Raw genomic sequence first — 19,391 nt, forward strand, 5'->3', positions numbered from 1 at the left:
TTGCAGTAAATATGTAACAAGATGAAGCCACATTAAAAGGAAATTTACCTGGTTATAAATCAAATGAAAACACAAAACCAGTTAATTGCAAAAAATCTCATCCTGGTTTTACAGGTCATGCCACACTTACTTTAAAGCTGTATCTGACAATATTCTGGGGCGCATGTGGATTATTAGCTGTCAGGATGCGTGTAAATTCCTCTTTTAATTCCTTTGGAAATGAAACAAAATAATATGATAAATACTCCACTATTAATACTATGTACAGCATACAAAAATCGTTGGGTTTATGCTCAGTTCTACGATGTTCAGTTCACTGCAGACACTTCATGTGCAGCTGATGCTCCATAAGAACAATGCTTGGAGCCAAGATAGATCAGAATGGAATCCGGAACAGTCATCCTGCTTCCTGCCACAGTATTTCAATGGGCTTAGTTGAATTCTTAATCTGGTATGTTAATTCTTATCTAAGCTATGGTAGCACTTGAAAAATGCCAGCTTCATTCTATAGGGCAAGAAACACAACCTGTGCCATGAAGCGTACACTGTCTGAAAACAGAGTAAACAATAAGCTCAGTAGCAGTGCTTGCAGTATCGATCACTGCCAACAAGTTAACTGTTCTCACTGCCTAAGTGGGGCAAAGTACGTATAACTTCCCTTTGAGAGCTACTTGGAGGACAAGGAGGAATACTAGAGTTTTACAAGGCAGTGAGAAGAGAGAGACAACTGCAGTTGTAAGGGTGACCGACTGCAATTCTACTGAGCTAAGCCAAGAAGAAATGGCCATAAAACTCCAGGATATCTCCCCGTCCTGTGTATCACACAAAGACACCTGAAAAGCTCAGGTTTGGGTTCAGGGTCCTGCTTATCTGAGGCAAGCCCCGGTCCCACTCCCCTCTTGGATCTGCTCCATGCAGTTACATTGTCTTCAGCCCAGCACTGTGTTTCAAAGCACAGTCCCCCTGTTTTCCTGCTGAAGGCCATTTCAGCTGCAGACACTGTACTTTAGCAAGCACTGGAGTTTTACTCTCGCAGAAATCCCTCCAAGACAAACAGGTAAGAGGTAGGCTTTGGCTTATGGAGTTTCATACACATCTCAAAACAAATGCAGGCACTGATTTACTCACAGCTTCAGTCAGCTCCAGTTGATCGGGGGGTTTGACTAGAGTCTTTGCTGCCGTCCATTCATCTACGCCTTCTCCCGCTTCAGTGGAGAGGTCCTCATCCTAGCACAGGAATGACAAGCCCATTAGCGCACCAAGACTGTGACTGTTTTGCTCCCTCCTAAAGGAGCGCTTCTCCAGGCACGAAGCAAGGAGGAACAAACAGCATTTCCCCCACCCATCTCTGCTTTGAGCAGAGCAGAGAACCCCAAATGGCAGACCCAAACCTGAAGATTGTTGAATGGCTACAATTGCCAGCAAGAGTTCAGTGGGTTGGAGGAGCTGCTGTCTGCAGATAATTCCCGGCCTGTAACAAAACTGGAGGAACTCCAATAGCAAAACCCAAGTAACCCCACTTTGATTTCAGTTTAAAAGCTGGCAATTCTGTTTCTTTTGACCATATAACACTCAAATGAGCCATATTTTAGGACTACCCAAGGGCACAAGTCAAGGACCTGCAATTACTTCTCAAGTGCTATTGTACCAGCTGCACTTAGAAATTAGTTCAAGAGACAAAGCTGCAGGGATGTGGCTGCTGGAGGAATGTTAACCTCTTGCTTGCAAAGGCCAGCAGGTCTGCATTGTCCCAACACAGACTGCTGCTCTCCTTCGGCTGGGCTTGGGTTGATGTCATGATATGATATCATTAAGAGGAAAATGAATCAATGCAGGGATGAGTTTCAACTAATTGTCATTACAGATAAACTGCCAGAACACAAAGTTGCTGATTAAAGTGTTTAACGGCTCGAGGCAAAATTTCTCCCTCAGTTTGAAATGTATAATGGGTTGATCTAAAATAAATCAATCATTCTTTTGAATACAGTTCTCTCAGGTCTGCTAAACTTTATAGCCATACAGAGCTCCCCATGAGCCCAGCGTGTAAGTGAAGGCTGGTTGCAGGTACAGAGACTGGGCGCAGCAAAGCCTTGCTATCTGCAGAGCACCACAAAGGTAACAAGCACTGCGCTGCGTAAAAACGTGCAGTGGCTGAAAGTAGCAGAGAATTCTGCACACGTCAGGCACCCAGGCTGCAGCGTTTTTTTTCCCCGTGGGAGGTGAAATGACACAAACTGGTAAGGATGGTCAGGCACTCTGATACACCAGAGACTATGAAGGCAGAACAGTTGTTTGTCATTTAATGCTCACCACAAGAACACCTGCTTGTAGGACATTTATCATACACAATTCAATGCCAGTTAGTTCAGTGGCTGTTTTCCCTAGTGTAGCAGATAAACAGTCTTGTGGGTTTAACATCTTTATTTATGTTTTTCGTTTAAAAGTAAATAACTTTTCATTTCTAAAGGGTCAAAAGAGGAACATTTAACAAGACTGTGATTTCCCCTAAGGAAGTGAAAAGCTGTTTATCACCACGCCTGTTTCAAGGCATGTAAACTGCCCTTCTTCCATTCATGCCAATGGAGTTAACAAGAAGAAAATAGATCATATAAGGGTATTCTAAGCATTTATTTGCCCAACAGTAAAAATCATGAAGCTTACAGTCAAAAAGTTACTGATATTTTCTCTAATGCTCGTATTTCTATGTTAAGTAAGTGAATATGGGCTACGTTTTGAATTTTATAAACCAAGCAGGCAGTTTTCTCACAGTCTATGTCAGCTTGTATTTTGGACTTTGCATACCAGACATTTTATTTTAAACTTTTTGTATTGCATTTTACCTAAATTGTGCCTTTATTTTAACTGCCATTTTTATTCCAACTTGCTAGGGTAATTCCCTTCTCAGTGGAAATCCAGAGCAACTCGTTACTGCTAAATCAGTTGGAATGCTACCAATTCCACAAAAAAAGCCACTGTTCAGACTGAATCTAGTTTGCATCTCACAGATAAAAAAGAAAAAAACATTTTTTAACCCTCATGGATTTGTGGATCTTACCCGTTTTTTAGATACAGCTTTAGCAGGCCTTGGTGGCCCTGCCTTTCCTCCTGCAGGTCCACTTTGGCCCTGAAATGAGAACATACCCAATGCAAATCTTCAAAGCACCTTTTTTCTTAATTTAACTAAAGCAGAATAAAATCTTATTAATCTTATAAAATCTTATTAATGCTGATTAATGTTTGCTCCAATGCTATGCTTCAAAAGCCAAATATATCAGTACTTTGTCTATAAATCATTTGAATGAAAGGCAGTCACTTTCATAATAAAAGACAGCAGTTTATCAGCATAAAGAAACACTAGGCTGTTTCCTCGTATTGCCTATCTGTGATACACCCAAAAGTCACACACACGGGGTTCTAGTGCCTTACTCAAACACACAGAAAAACCACTCTTGCCCCAAATGTTTGCATGTTACAGTGAGCCTGAAGACAGCAGATCCACACCTACAAAGCCACACGTGCTGAAAAAACATGGAAAACACTGATGAGCAGCTGGGAAGTTAACCACCGCCAGCATCCCCAAGCACATAACAGAACAGAAAAAATTTTATGACAGGCTTTAAGGAAAGCAATGAAATAGCTGTTTATAGGTTAGTTCTAAGGGAGATTACACAGAGGTTAAGGAATAACAAAAGGGCACCACTGACAAAGCTTTACAAAAACCTTACAGAAAGTGGGAGAGGAAATTAAGAGGAACCTTTTGAGAATATGCTGAGGAAAAGACAGGACCAAGAACCCAGACGGCAGACGGAGAGAGAGCTGATAAATCAAGCAAAGGAGAAAACATACGACACCTTGGCGAGATCAATTTCAGGATGCATCCCAGATAACATTGGATGGGATGGATGGGAAAGCAGATGAGTTACTGGAAAAAGTGTTTGACTTTGTGACAGGAAAGAAGGGGATACTGGAGAAGAGGGAAGGAAAATGAAGGGACCGGGAGAAAGCTCCCATGGGTTTATTGATTTTCTTTAGAAGAACATTAGAGTGCACCTTTCAACTCAGATCAAAGGTCAACCTAGCCAAGAATCTCTCTCCAACAGTATTCAAAAGCAGACGTCTATGAAGTTTTCTCCAGGGTGCCTTCTCAGGTTCCCATAGGGTCTTGAATCAGAAATGCTATCCTTTTTATTTTGTGTTGGTGGATCTCTTTGTCCACAAATTTATTCAGTCATTTTGGAATTTACACGCATTTTTAGCATGCACAACTTCCACATTAAGGACTCCCATGGTACAACTACATGCTAATGCAAAGAACTGCTGCTTGCTTTTTAAGTCTGCCACTTGCTGCTTTCATGTGGTTTTCTTAACTCTTCTACAGGAAAGCCCAGCTTTATCACATTATCTGTTGTTCATCCCCTTTTCCATCTCTATTATGAACAACTTAAGGCGCATGAGTCTCTACAGAGATTCCTAGACTCATGATTCCCCTTCATTATGAAAATTAAATATTCACTTCTACCACCTGCTTCCTATGTATGAAACAATTAAGAAGCCATAATGACTTTGACCCAGGATCCCCGCATCTTGTTTCTAAAGCCCAATCACTTGTTAAGACTTGTTAATAAGAATTCAGAAAAGGAATAGTTTCAGAGAAGAACAAACTGTAGCAGAGATGTGAAGCTGCGACTTTCCATGTTGTTTCCCTTTGTACAAGCTAAGACACGTAAGACTGCTGTTACTAACAAGGCACCAGGGATTATTTTTATTCCAGAAGATACATATTAAAAGCAATGAAAAATGAGCAGACTGATACATTTCTACGCTTAGAAAATGTGCCTCACTTTGAAATACAAATTGTTATGACTCAAGTGGAGAAAATAAAGAGCTATGACATTTCCTTTACAATCCCACAATGGGCTGGTAGCAGAGCAGAGCAGCAAGCCTAGGAGCCCCAGCATCACAACTAGTACTGAGACCACTGGGTTACACAGCTGGCCTGTCTCCCACATGTGATTGCTTGTCAATGGGCAGCAAACATCCTACCCTACAAGGACCATGCTACATGTGAATTAGATGTGATTTAAGCAACAAAATTTAAAACACAGTTTCAGAGCAGAATTTTATTCAGATCCAAATCAAAATCAAACTCTTAATTTAAAACATGATACAAAGCCTACTCACTATTACCCTTCGTAAATGAGTCTATAAAAGCATTTACCCAGCAGCAAAGGCATTGACAAGGCAATCTGAGGGTAATTGATTTTAGCAGTTGCACACATTTCAATTAACATAATCCAGAGAGCCACCTGTGAATAAACGTCTGCAACTGTATTAAAATCCGAAAGTGACACCGAAGAATAGCTAGAGTTAGATGGCACTGGAAGGAAGCAGCACAAACCCTGCCCTGCCCCCCACATCATAAAGGGTTTGGAGGGTAGAGCACGTGGAATTTTTCTAATCAGCCAGGGACCTATGGATAATTTGCTTTATTTTTTTTGTCTTTATATGGTACTGTCATGGTTTTATGACTGTAACTTAATGATACAGCACAGTCCTGCTATGATAGAAAGACTCTGAGGAGACCCAGAACGTGGTACAGGGGATGATAAGAGACAAGCCACAAAATTGACATCGGAGACCCCACAGCTGTAAACAAGTGGCACGTTCGAGAAATTCAGACACCCAGACACGGGAACTGGACAAAGCTGGGTTTAGAGGTAACAAAGAAAACAAAGTAATAGTCTCTCACACACTTAAAAAGTATCATATACATTAACAACAGGTGCACTGTGGAACATTAGACCAATGAAGAAAGAGAAAGGTGTGAAAGCGTGTTAGCTGACATGAAAAAGAAACTCCAAGTGGATCCTAGAGTGAGGAAGAAACCATCAACATGGACATCTTATCCTTCCCAAAGGACCCCAGATGCTGACAACTTGCCATAACATCCATACCAACACCACCAATGACAGCAAAATGAAACCATCAGCCTTTCGAACAAGAGGAGCAGAAGAAGGGTGAACACAACACCAGAAAAGAGGTAGAAACTAGGAAGCTTGTATGCAACAATTTCAACTGCATTATTATTATTATAAATGATTTTTTTGTACAGAAGTCCTTCATTTTTACTGTAATAATTAGATCTGGATAGATGACAATGTTTAGACTGAAATTTCAGTCACACTAACATTAAATTCTTGATTTTACATATATATATATATATAAAAGGTGTGTCTCCTCTTTGCCAATAAACAAGATTTTGAGTGTAACAAAGTTTACAGTCTATTTAAAAACAATGAACTAGGCTCTGAAAGTCTTAACTTTGATCCCATGCATGTTTTCACCCCTTATCACAGGGTGGCTGAGAGTACCACATCCAGTTGTGTATGACTGGGAGAGGGTGTTCAGGGGAGGGGTCTCACTGCATCAGTTGGGATTTACCGCCCTTCCCCATTTGTCTCATTCCTGCTTTACTGCCAGACCCTGCTCCCTGACCATGGCAGATTGCTTTGGGGCTAAGCGAAGTAGCTCCCCATGGCAGGGAGCAAGAACATGACTGGCAGGACACTTACAAAATTGCACTTATTATCTCTCATATTTTGAACTAAAAAAACTCCAGCTGCCCCCAGAGCACGTGTTGACCTGTGTAGGCCCCGGGCTTTCTTCAATATCATGGAGTCATACAATTATAAAATAGTTTGTGTTAGAAGGGACCTTTAATGGCCATCCAGTCTAAATCCCCTGCAGTGAGCCTGACCATCTTCAACTAGATCAGGTTGTTCAGAGTCCCCTCATCCAACCTGACCTTGAATGTTTCCAGGGATGGGGCATCGACCACGTCATCTGGGCAACCAGTTCAAGTTTTTCCCCATCCTCATTGTAAAAAATTTCTTCTTTATATCCAGTCTAAATCTACCCTGGTTTAGTTTAAAACCATGATCCCTTGCCCTGTCGCCACAAGCCCAGCCAAAAAGCCTGTCCCCATCTTTCTTATAAGCCCTCTTTAAGTACTGGAAGGCCACAATAAAGCTCCCTGCAGCCTCCTCTTCTCCAGGCTGAACAGCCCCAACTCTCTCAGCCTTTCCTCACAGGAGAGGTGCTCCAGTGCCTGGATCATTTTTGTGGCCTCCTCTGGGCCTGCTCCAACAACTCCATGTCAGTCCTGTGCTGAGGGCTCTAGAGCTGGATGCAGGACTCTAGGTGGGCTCTCACCAGAGCAGACCAGAGGAGCAGAATCCCCTCCCTTGACCTGCTGGTCACGCTGCTTTTGAGGCAGCCCAGGATACGGTTGGCTTTCTGGGCTGCAAGCACACACTGCTGCATCAACCAACACCACCAAGTCCTTCTCAGGGCTGCTCTCAATCCATTCTCCAACAAGCCTTTATTTGTGCTTGGGGTTGCCCTGACCCATGTGCAGGGCCTTCATACACTTGGCCTTGGTGAACTTCATGGGGTTCTTACAGAACCACTTCTCAGGCTTGCCTGGGTGCCTCTGGATGGCCCATCCCTCAGGCATGTCAACCGCACCACTCAGCTTGGTGTCATCAATACGTGCTTCACAAAGAACATGACAGCCATGCTTGAAGCAGATGAGTGCAGGTTTGTCTGGCAGGTGGTAGTAGGGTCTAGGAAGGTGTCCTTAGCTCCTTCCAGGGTCCTTCAGCAAAACTCTCGTCTCCTGCCTAGACAAAGCATCCCTAACAGCACAGCGACATACCTCAACAACAACAAAAGCTGAGTATCTTATTTGTTGGATATCCTGGACTCTGGCCAGTGAAGGTAAAGACTGCAACTCTGCTTGACTCAATACTCTACAAGTAAAGACAGTACAAAAAGCAGAAGGTAGCCTTCAGGATGCAAGCATTATTCCTGTGGGGATGTGCTACAGCAGCCTATGCTAGTGAAGTGCCTGAGGTGAAGGAAGGCTCATCCCAAGGAAGCTGAAACTGTTGGAATACAGCTGGAAGGTGACACAAACATGAATACATGAGATGAGATGAGATCTTTATAAATATCTTAATGGCGGGTGTCAAAAGGACAGAGCCAAACTCCTTTCAGTGGTGCCCAGTGACATGACAAGGGGCAACGGCCACAAACTGAAGGATAAGAAGAACTTCTTTACTTTGACGGTGACAGAGCACTGGAACAGAGAGGTTGTGGAGTGTGCTTCTCTGGAGATATTCAAAAGCCGCCTGGACGCCGTCCTGTGCAGCCTGCTCTAGGTGAGCCTGCTTTGGCAGGGGGGTTGGACTAGATGATCTCCAGAAGTCCCTTTAAATCCCTACCATTCTGTGATTCTGTGATTTTGGCAATATTAGCACTAGGCAACACTCATCAAAACCAGCAGATCTGTTTAAAACTATTACAAGAATCAAGGTGGGTAGCAAACATGGGTCAGCCAAGAATACAAAATCTTTTACATCGCCCCCCAATTCAGATAATAGCACAAAGTCTATTGCTGTGACACTTGCTGAAAAAGGTAGTCCTGACACTCCTTTTTATTGGTGTACCTGTCTTTTGCCCTTTTTGTCATTTCTTTTGCAAGTTCCTGCTCCCTGTAAATCTTACCAAAGCCAGCACACTGTCCTTCATACCTTTCCTTAAAACTCCTCCCTGCCATATTAGCGGTAAAGATTCCTCAATAGCACTCATGTATTTGGTCTCCTGCCACCATGGCTCAGAATGATGGCCATGGCTTCCTCATTCTTCTTCTTACTGCATCAATGTGCTATCCATAAACCATTGTTTAAGATGTAATCCTTTTGCTCTGACAGTTATTTCTTTCTTTCACATCACACAGCGTTTGTACAACAGGGAAGAGGCCACAAATGGATCCGCAATACAAATGAAAAATAAACTATAACTGATGATCCACTAGAAAGATGCTCACAACAACCACTGGCCTTCATACACATCTCTAATTTGCAAGCACATTTTTGCTGTTACATGATTAGCTACAAAAAAAATATAAGTTCACAGACTATTATTAGCATCTCAAAGAAAAGCATTCAGAACTTAGAAAATGCAAGAATGAAGGTTGCTGGGGCAACCTTCTATTCATCCCATTGAGCACATACATTACGATACACAGCTTAATTCCATAATGACACACTTTGTTTTTTGTAGGTTCCCTGCCTCTCTTAAGCTCTCCCAGGCTTACAAGCATGGACAGAGCTCAGACAGTAAGTTTCTGCTAGTGTTTTGGTTTATGTTGTTCAGCATCTAGTCTTTTTTATTTTTAACATATTGACTAAGACAGACACCCAACAAAGAACATGTCAATCTAAACTGTTGTATTTTAGCAAATTCTATATAAACTGAAGACGGTCTTGCTACGGAAAGAATCAACAGGCTTCCTAAATCTTCCTAATAAATGATGCTACTATCCGTGCCTTTAATAATATTCATAACAATTAACAAGAAGAGGAGTGTGAATAATTATGAGGAATTTATATGAGGAACAAAGAGACATTGTTGCTAGGGAACTAAGGAATGGGTAGGAGGCATTAAAGAGTTATAAGGAGTTTCTCACCTCCAGGTCACCATCATAACTCTGACCACCCTGGGAGATGCTCCACTGCTACAGCAAAAAACAGCAGAGTGAGAATTTATGCATGCTAAACATGTTTTACTCCGATGACCACCTTACTTTAAATAAATGAACAGATTATCGTAGTTCCCACAGTGAAAAGACATTAGAAGCCCGTAACAGTCATAATACTTCAATTAAAGATATATAAAACTCAAATGACTGTTCTTTTCTGGACCTTTCTTCCAGGATGTGTTTACGATAGCAGCACCTAAGAGATACCTCGCTGAGCCAGACATTGACTGTGCTACAAGAAAAATTGACTATTGAATACTGCAAAGATAGAGTAATCCAAAAGGATAATACAGATGAAGAGAGGAAACAGCCGAGAAACGGTGCTTTAAATGCCATTTAATTTTCCTTTCCCTTGCCACAGCTCCCTCTAACGCAGACAAGCCATCAGGAGATGCAAATAAATGCAAAATCAAGTCCTTCAGCAGGAAGTTTTCCAGTTGCTGACTTATCCAACAAACATTTCTAATTGTATTTTTAGGTAGGATGTTTGGGCTGTCTCCAAATGAAATTCCTCCAGATATTTTATTGTATTAGTTATAAAACAGGAAAATTAAAATAAAAAGAAACTACTGGCCACTTTCCAAAGGACATAGCTGTAAATGCAAAAAGCACTACCAGGCTGGCATTTACAAAGAGCTATCCTATTTCTGCATCCCAGAAATACGTAATGGGATGGCAAGAACTAAAGAGATGCAATGTCCGGTGGAAGTTTTACCCTCAACACCTTAGTCGTGCACTTGCAGCTTGGCTTGAAATGAGGAAAGGAAGTCACAGAATCATAAAAATATAGAATCATAGAACGGGTTGGGTTGGAAGGTACCTTAAAGATCATCTAGTTCCAACCCCCCTGCCATGAGCAGGGACATCTTCCACCAGACCAGGTTGCTCAGAGCTCCATCCAAACTGGCCTTGAACACTGCCAGGGAGGGGGCAGCCACAGTTTCTCTGGGCAGCCTGGGCCAGGGCCTCACCACCCTCATGGTGAAGAAATTCTTCCCAGTATCTAATTTGAATCTACCCTCTTTCAGCTTAAAGCCATCACCCCTTGTCCTATCACTGCATGCCTGTGTAAAAAGTCCCTCTCCAGCTCTCTTGTAGGCCCCTTCAGGTACTGGAAGGCTGCTATAAGGTCTCCCTGCAGCCTTCTCTTCTCCAGGCTGAACAGCCCCAACTCTCTCAGCCTTTCCTCACAGGAGAGGTGTTCCAGCCCACTGATCATTTTTGTGGCCTCCTCTGCCCCCGCTCCAACAGCTCCATGTCTGTCCTCTGCTGAGGGCTTTAGAGCTGGATGCAGGACTCCAAGTGGGTTCTCACCAGAGTGGGGCAGAGGGGCAGAATCCCCTGCCTCGACCTGCTGGCCATGCTGCTTTCAATGCAGCCCAAGATATGGTTAGCCTTCTGGGCTGTAAGTGCACGCTGCCAGGCCATGTCCTGCTTTTCATCCACCAACAACACCAAGTGCTTCTCCTCAGGGCTGCTCTCAACCCATTGTCCGCCCAGACTGTATTTGTGCTTGAGATTGTCCCGACCCATGTGTAGGATGTTGCACTTGGTCTTCTTGAACTTCATGAGGTTCATACAGGCCCATCTCACAAGCCTGTCCAGGTCTCTTTGGATGGCATCCCTTCCTTCCAGTGTGTCAACTGTACCACACAGCTTGGTGTCATCAGCAAACTTGCTGAGAGTGCACTCAATCCCACTGTCCATGCCACCAACAAAGATGTTCAACAGCGCCAGTCCCAGTACAGACCCCTGAGGAATGCCAGTCATCACTGATCTCCACTTGGCCATTGAGCCATTGACTGCAACTCTTTGAGTGTGACCATCCAGCCAACTCCTTATCCACCGAGCGGTCCATCTGTCAAATCCACATCTCTCTAATTCAGAGACAAGGATGTGGTGTAGGACAGCATCAAACGCTTTGCACAAGTCCAGGTAGATCACATCAGTTGCTCTTCCCTTATCCACCAACACTGTAAACCAGTGGTAGAAGGCCACCAAATTAATTCAGACTTGATTTGCCCTTAATGAAGCCATGTTGCTGTTACCAATCACCTCCTTATTTTCTGTGTGCCTTTGCACAGTTTCCAGGAGGATCTGCTCCATGATCTTGTCAGGCACAGAGGCAGGACTGACTGCCTGTATTTCCCCAGGTCTTCCTTTTTTCCCTATTTGAAAATGGGGGTTATGTTTCCTGTTTTCCAGTAAGTGGGAACTTCACCGGACCACCACATCTTCTCAAATACGATGGAGAGTGGCTTAGCGACTTCATCCAGCAGTTCCCTCAGGACCCGTGGATGCATTTCATCAGGTCTCATGGACTTGTGCACCTGCAGGTTCCCTAGGTGGAACCACCCTCCTACAGTGGTGGTTCTTCCTTCTCCCAGTCCCTGCCTTCCCTGTCTGCCACCTGGACAGTGTGGCTGGAGCACTTGCCTGTGAAGACTGAGTCATAAAAGTCACTGAGTACCTCAGCCTTCTCCATAGCCTAGGTAGCCAGGTCTCTCATTTCCTTCTGTAGAGGGCCCACATTTTCCCTAGTCTTCCTTTTATCACCAACATAACTATAGAAGCTTGTCTTGTTGCCCTTGATGTCCCTGGCCAGATTTAATTCTGACAGGGCTTTAGCTTTCCTAACCTGATCCTTGGCTGCTCAGACAATTTCTCTGTCTTTCTCCCTGGCTAGCTAGGAGTCATACGCAACCATCCATTCAAATCTTGTCCTTTTGCTTACTCTATCCACAGTCATTATTATTCTGTCTTTTTGTTGGCGATATGACAACCACTAATTGCTGATCTGAGATTCATTAACTGAATTTATACAACATAGACAGGACTATCAGTACCTGCCTTCTTGACTGAATAGCAAAAGCTCTGAAGTTTTCTCCAAGTCCTGGAACAATCATGTCTGGTTCTTTTAACAGCTATTTTCGACAGCCAAACTTTTCAACTACTTCATCCTCTGCTGCAGAAAACCTCCAACTTGTCAGTGGCAATGCTGATGCTAAGTAAATCATCTTGGTGTCCTAAGAAGTAGTGATTTACTCTCAAGAGTAAGTGTTCATTTAAGAACCAGGTTAAATCCTGAATTTGTGACCACAGAAATCCTTCAGTAAAAAATGTGCCCACTCCTCATGTTCAGATTCAAGACCTGCACTGACTAATCAAGTAGAAGATGCAATGATGCTACCACATGTGCTGTCCTGCCATCCAACATGACGTTCCTCACTATAGGCTTTGCGGGGTGGTACATCCTTCTCCTATACTGTCAGATTAAATTGCCCCTTCCAGACTATCTGTTGCTACTAGTCACTGCAAGGTGAGGATCCAGACACACCTCTATACACCAACTCCTTGAGTAAAGTTGTCCTGGTTTAGTCTGGCTGGACTCCAGGTGCCCACAAAAGCTGCTGTATCCCTCTCACTCTTCAGCTGGACAGGGGAGAAAAAATATGACAAAAGGCTTGTGAGTCAAGGTAAGGACAGGGAGACATCCCTCACCAATTACAGTCACGGGCAAAACAGACTTGACTTGGGAAAATTTGTTTAATTTATCACCAATCAAATTCAGAGCAGGATAATAAGGAATAAAACCAAATCTTAAAAATACCTTCCTTCCACCCCTCTCTTCTTCCTGGGCTTAACTTTACTCACATAAAGTTTGTACCTCCTCCCCCCGAGCAGCGCTGGGGGACAGGGAATGGGGATTGTGGTCAGTTCATCACATGTCATCTCTGCCGCTTCTTCCTTCTCACTCTCTGCCCCTGCTCCAGTGTGGGGTCCCCCCCCCACAGGAGACAGTTCTCCATGAGCTACTCCAACATGAGTCCTTCCCACGGGCTGCAGCTCTTCATAAACTGCCCCAGTGTGGGTCCCTCCCACGGGGTGGAGTCCTTCAGGAACAGACTGCTCCAGTGTGGGTCCCCCACGGGGTCACAAGCCCTGCCAGCAAACCTGCTCCAGCGTGGGCTCCTCTCTCCACAGGTCTGCAGGTCCTGCCAGGAGCCTGCTCCAGCATGGGCTCCCCACGGGGTCAACAGCCTCCTTCGGGCATCCCCCTGCTCCAGCGTGGGGCCCCATGGGCTGCAGGTGGAGATCTGCTCCACCATGGACCTCCATGGGCTGCAGGGGCAGCCTGACTCACCAGTGTCTGCTCCACCGCTGCAGGGGAACCTCTACTCTGGCACCTGGAGCATCTCCTCCCCCTCCTTCTGCACTGGCCTTGGTGTCTGCAGGGCTGTTTCTCACATCGTCTCACTCCTGTCATCTGGCTGCTGCAGGTTTTTTTTTCCTTCTTAACTATGTCATCCCAGAGGCGCTACCGCCATCACTGATGGGTTCAGCCTTGGCCAGTGGTGGGTCCATCTTGGAGCCAGCCAGCATTGGCTCTATCAGACTTACGTGAAGTAAAGTGAAGCCACCCCTGTAACTCCCCACTACCAAAAACTTGCCACACAAGCCCAGAACAAAAGTGAAATTTATCCCTATGCTTAAAGCACAAGATGGGCTGAGCAGATCTGGATTTGCAGTTCTAGCCTCAAATACCAGAAAACTCAGAGGCAGCGATGATGCAGGTTGATTACTATGCAAAGCTGAACTGCCAGTTCATATTAAGCAAGCTGTCCAAGGGCTGAAAATAGATTACATATTAATGAAATGCTCATCAGGCCAACAACAAACCCAGACTATATTTTTTTAAGGTCATTAAAGAGACATCCCTGCAGCCTTTCTGCTCCCCATGCTAGCTGTCACCATACAACAATGAGACTACAAGGCTGAGCAATCACAGAACACTCCTGCTAAGTTTACTTCATCTTCCTGAGCACAGACATTATCATTACCGCTTCCTCTGGAGCACAGCACAGAGGTTAACATGTAATCTGAAGAGAAAAAGAGAACACAGCTGCGTGTAGGATTCTAAGGGGAAGAGGGAGAGTTCTTACAAGGGCTAAGCTTGACATTTCTGTAAAACCATTTAATAGTTTCCTGCTATCCTTTTATTCTTGTTTTGAATATCAGCTGTCTCCGTAGTGAACCACCACTCAGCACAAGGAGTGGAGAAGCACAGAATGGAAATGAAGCCAAAGGAAGCAAAGTGACTTCTAGCCTGCCCTGCAGCAGACATCCATCTACACTCACAAGGGAGACCAATTTAAGAGCTATTTGTCAACACATTTTATAATCTGTTTTCTGGGAGACACTAAACCAAGTGTTTATTTTATATTCCATGGATGGTTTAATGCATGCTTAAGACCCAGTAAGCACCTTAAAAGCCTCTGCTGGCAAAAAAGCAAAGTGTGTCTGATTGTTGACCGTGTTTGGGGAGGGGGTCTGTTCCTCTTTGACGACTTGCTGAACCGCAAAGAAGCTGCTTACATGTCAGTGGGTGCAAGACGACAAGTCAGGTGTAACAAGAAATGACTTGCTGTCCAAATTTAGAGGCTTTCTTAACACTGCGTAAGTGACCTGCTGTTGACGGTGGGGTTGACCCTAAGTGATAAGTCCAGTCAGCCTGCTTTTGCACACTATAAATGCAAAGAAGTGTAGGCAACGACAGTTAAGAAACCATAAATAAATCTTGCTTCTCCTTGGGTTGGGTTCAGCCACAGATGTACACAGCAGCACAGGGTGCTCCCCACTGTTCGCACAAGGCTTTTCCTTGCGCCACAAAGCAAAGACACAGAAATCTGGAATCAACACCTCCAACAGCATACCTGACAACCATGTTTAAAATAACAACTTCAAAATTGTTGGCCACTTTCTGTCATCACCCAGGACCATGCACAGGACTGACATCAGGCTAACGGGGTGCTGCTCCCCGCCCTATCAACAACTTTCTGCATTTCCATGCACACGCCACACAGGTCAGTGTTTTTAAAACATACTACGCTTCTGAGTATTCTACTTGTCACACTCCAGAACTCATTTTCAGGGATGTGAGAATGTAATTCTTCCATTCCCTTCAATCTGATGCAGGGATGTTGGCATATGTTGGCAGAGCATACATATTATTATTTACAAAGCTGCATCGGGAACACAAAGATCCAGGCATACCCAATTGTTTTAAGACTTTGAACATTGAAATACATTTTTTATTTATGTACACAAACATACAAGAGCCTAAAGATGTTTCTAATTAAGACTCAGATCAAGTTAAACAACTCATCTGGAAGGCCACAGCCTTCATCTCTGATGGTCAACCAGACTTTTGACATATTTTCACCCAGGAATACGGAAGATTTCTTTCAAAGAGCAAGAAAAAAGACATCAGGTGGCTGGAGATTGAACTGGAAGCTGAAGTCACATGGATGAAGCAAAAAAGAGTGAAATAAAGAAAGAAACTGATATCAGAGGAGAAGGCAGATACAAGAAAGGCACCGAAGGAGGCCAAGCAACCACCACCTGTAAGGGAAAGAACAAGAAAAAAAGAATTGATCACAAAGCACTTGAAGAACACACAGACATGAAAGTGGAGGGGGGGATGGAAGGGATATGCAGTAAAAAGGAAGGACCTAACAGTGTTCAGGTAACTATATCAGGTTTAAGAACAATCTCGGGAAGAAAATTTTCAAAGGGAAAGCAGGCAGCAATGAAAAACCTAGGAGGCAGAGCAGAACAAAGCAATACATAGGAAACAGAGGAATGAAAAGCACAGGGGCAGGTGAAAAGAGCATAGTGCTAGAGGAGAATTAGCAATGAAAGAGACAAGGATGGAAAGCCAAGGGAAATGACGCTCAGAAGAAAAAACAGCCTCCCGGCAATCAGCAGGCTTGTTTCCAGCCTCACTACAAACACAGGCCGAGAGGAGGAATGCATACGGGGGAGAAGTGCAGGAGCTCACTCACTTGTTTTAAAAGGGGATTTTCTTGTCAAGAACTGGGATCTAGACCTCAACTTGCCAATTAACTTCATAGTGGCCATCAGGGCTCAGTAAATACCAACCACAAGGCCCTCATCGGGCGGTGAGTAGTGCAAACACACAGCAGTCCCCTCCCCGGACTCCCAAAGCCGCTGAGATGTGGGCTATATTTTGAGTCAGAGAAAATGAAGCAAAAGCCTCAGGAGTCCAGAACCAGCTAGTCGATCACACAATTAGTCCACTGCAAGAATATTCTAGCAAATAAAAGGACACAAAACAGCAATCAGATTTAACAAGCTCAAGGCAAATGTAGGAAAGGCAATACAGGACAAGTTAAAACTACTGTCTTTTAAGTTATTGTAATGAAAGTTATGTGAAAAGCCAAAAATCCTAGGAGTTTAAACAGTTTATGATGTTTCAAGAGCTTTAAAATAAAATGAACGCATTTATGGCACATTAATTAAGTTCTTCAAATAACATGTGAATGAAAGCCTCTCCGTTTCAGAATATTTGAGATAATAGCTACTGAAAATTATTAAAAACATTTATGTGGAAATTCTAATAATGAAAGAAATTGAAATTCAGAGTAAGCTTTTCATCCCAGATTTAGTTTCTATCATTATTCTTATTAATGGGTTTTACAATTTTAGCATAAACATCTTCATTATCTAGGACTGGATGTGGTTTTTGGTTCTGAGTTTGTACCCTTTGCAAGCTTCATAAAGCCCTTTGTGACTTGATGATTACTAGTACTTCTTAGTAGAAGATCAGGAAAGTCACAGTGATCCTCTCTCTTACTCTTGCCTACTCTAAAGCTCACAAGCCCTCCTACGACGTGTGCAGAAACACCCTGATGGCTCCTGGAGACCTCAGGGGCCATGAGGACCCATTTCAGTACTTTTGGATTTCGGGTTCCAACCCTCATTAGCAGGAGCAGGGAGATGTGATCAGGCTCTGCAAAATCAGCTCAGACTTAGTGGGGTTTATTAGCTCAGGTTTCAGAAGTCGCATAGGTCTGTACAGTGTCTGTACATCTGTGGCATGGATAAACCACACACAAGACGAAACACCCTTGGGTAACGAGATGGAGATCAGATGATCAGCAAGGGTTGCTGTTCCATCGTTGAAGGAGCTCCTGCTGTCGCGATCCCCCCACAGACCACTGGGGATTGCCTGGGGATCTCAGCTATCACCTCACAGCTCTGTACCACCATGTTGGTCCCTCTTCTTTTCTTTCTGCTTTCCTTGACCAGTTATGGCTTTCCGCCGTGTGTGCCGGACTGAGGAAGCAGGCTGCTTGTTCTCAGTTCACCTATGCTCACCCTCTTCTGCCGACTCCAAAGATCACGTATGTTGGGATTGACCTAAACCTTCTGTGAAAGGGGTTTTATCAGCCAGGTCGTCTTCTGCTTTTAAATCAAACCAAATCCAGGAACGAATCTGACTGAGCCCTGCACCCCGCGAGGGGACGCAGGCAAGCGTGCCCAGGCAGAGCGGGAAGGCAGGCAGTGAGGTCTCACAGGGACATCCTCCCGCGCTGCTGCTCCCAGAGGAGTAACCCTGCCACGGAGGCTGGCAGATGGCCTCACTCCATCGTCTGAACGGAGAGAAGGTGGAACAGTGAAACAAAAGGAAAGTGACAGAAGTCACCGCTGCGTATAATCAAAAGAATTCTCTAAAGCGATTTAAAACCCGGGGTTTCAGCCTGTCTGCTCAGCGTCCCTGGAAGATTCTCTGGTGGCCTGGGGACACCTAAAGTGCATGAAAACTTGCCCTGGGGAGGAAGCGTCACGTGCTGCAACAGTGACAAAACGGCGTGACAGCGGCGTCGGAGGCCTCCGCAGCCTCTCGGGGTGGCACCCGCACAGTGACAGAGCGCCGGGCGCCGGCGGCAGGGCGTGGCGTGCCTCCGTGCGGGGACGGGGTGGCGCGACGTGGTGGCACTGCAGTAGCGCGGCGTCTCACCCAGCGCTGCGGGGAATGAGCTGGGCCGCGCGTGGTGACGTCACGTGCGGTGGCTGCGGGGACGGTGACGTCACGGTGGCCCTGACGTCACACCAGGGCAGGAGCTGAGGGCGGCAGAGCCAGAGCGGGGCGACACGGCGGCCTTCCCTCGCGCGAACGGCCACTTCCCGCTGCACGAGGCGCTGCGGTGACGCCATTCGCGGGGTGGCGGCGACGTCACGGCGCCGATAGCGACGTCATCACGGCGCCGTCACTCGGAAGCGCGGCCCCGCCCTGCCACGGTGCCCGCTCGGGTCGGGCCCTTACCTGCCGGCGCCTGTCGCCCGCCTTGCCTGGCATGGCGGCCGCCCCAGCCGCTCCCCGCCACCGGCCGCACCTCACGGCAGCCGCGCGCCCTCCCGGCCAACGGCAGGCCGGAAGTTGATAGCAGCAACCCTGGCAACGCGCCGGAAGGGTCGGCCCTGGCTATTCCCCCCCCTCCCCCCTCCCATGGAGGAATGGTACGGCCCGGCGCCGGCGGGGCGGGGCCGCAGGGACCAGAGCATCCGGGCTCCCGAATTACCGACAGGGCCCCCGACTCCTCCCACCTCATGAATATGCAAGAGATGGGCGGGGCGACAGCGGCCGGACCCGGAAGCGGCGCGGCCGAGTCACCACCTCGGCGGGGATGAGGCAGCAGCCGCGGCGGGCGGCGTCCTTCGGCGCGTGAGGAGCCCCCCTGCGCGCGCCCCCGCCCGCCCGCCGCTCCCGCCGCGCCTCCGCAGAGCCGCCACCATGATGGAGGAGATAGACCGGTTCCAGGTGCCCGCCGTGCGCGCCGAGATGCAGCCGCTGGTGAGGGGCGGGCGGGGCCGCGCTGTCCCCCGGGAGCCGCCGCCTCAGCCCGGGGGGGGGGGCCGCGGGGGCGGGGCGGCGGCGGTCGGTGCTGCGGGGGTCGGGTCCGTTATGTAACGGCCGTTCCCT

At 46.0% G+C, this 19,391-nt stretch overlaps 2 protein-coding genes across 4 annotated transcripts in view; one reads left to right on the top strand and one right to left on the bottom strand.

Moving 5' to 3' along the window:
• The window catches only part of DNAI1 (dynein axonemal intermediate chain 1), a 155,927-nt gene extending 137,104 nt beyond the window's left edge, over nucleotides 1–18,823 (bottom strand). Inside the window, exons 1-4 of the mRNA XM_075411270.1 lie at nucleotides 18,735–18,823; nucleotides 3,056–3,124; nucleotides 1,129–1,227; nucleotides 131–211 (exon numbers count right to left, since the gene is read on the bottom strand). Of these exons, the coding sequence (XP_075267385.1) occupies nucleotides 131–211; nucleotides 1,129–1,227; nucleotides 3,056–3,124; nucleotides 18,735–18,767 (282 nt within the window). The 5' untranslated portion in view covers nucleotides 18,768–18,823. The remainder of the gene's footprint in view (nucleotides 1–130; nucleotides 212–1,128; nucleotides 1,228–3,055; nucleotides 3,125–18,734) is intronic.
• Nucleotides 18,824–19,056: 233 nt separating this feature from the next.
• The window catches only part of FAM219A (family with sequence similarity 219 member A), a 99,312-nt gene continuing 98,977 nt past the window's right edge, over nucleotides 19,057–19,391 (top strand). Inside the window, exon 1 of one of the 3 annotated variants that reach the window (XM_075410566.1) lies at nucleotides 19,057–19,262. In XM_075410566.1, the coding sequence (XP_075266681.1) occupies nucleotides 19,203–19,262 (60 nt within the window). In that variant the 5' untranslated portion in view covers nucleotides 19,057–19,202. The remainder of the gene's footprint in view (nucleotides 19,263–19,391) is intronic. The other 2 variants (XM_075410565.1, XM_075410567.1) reach the window with 2 other exon arrangements.

Source organism: Opisthocomus hoazin, chromosome Z (assembly GCF_030867145.1).
Source record: "Opisthocomus hoazin isolate bOpiHoa1 chromosome Z, bOpiHoa1.hap1, whole genome shotgun sequence".
In the NCBI taxonomy this organism is placed as follows: Eukaryota; Metazoa; Chordata; class Aves; order Opisthocomiformes; family Opisthocomidae; genus Opisthocomus; species Opisthocomus hoazin.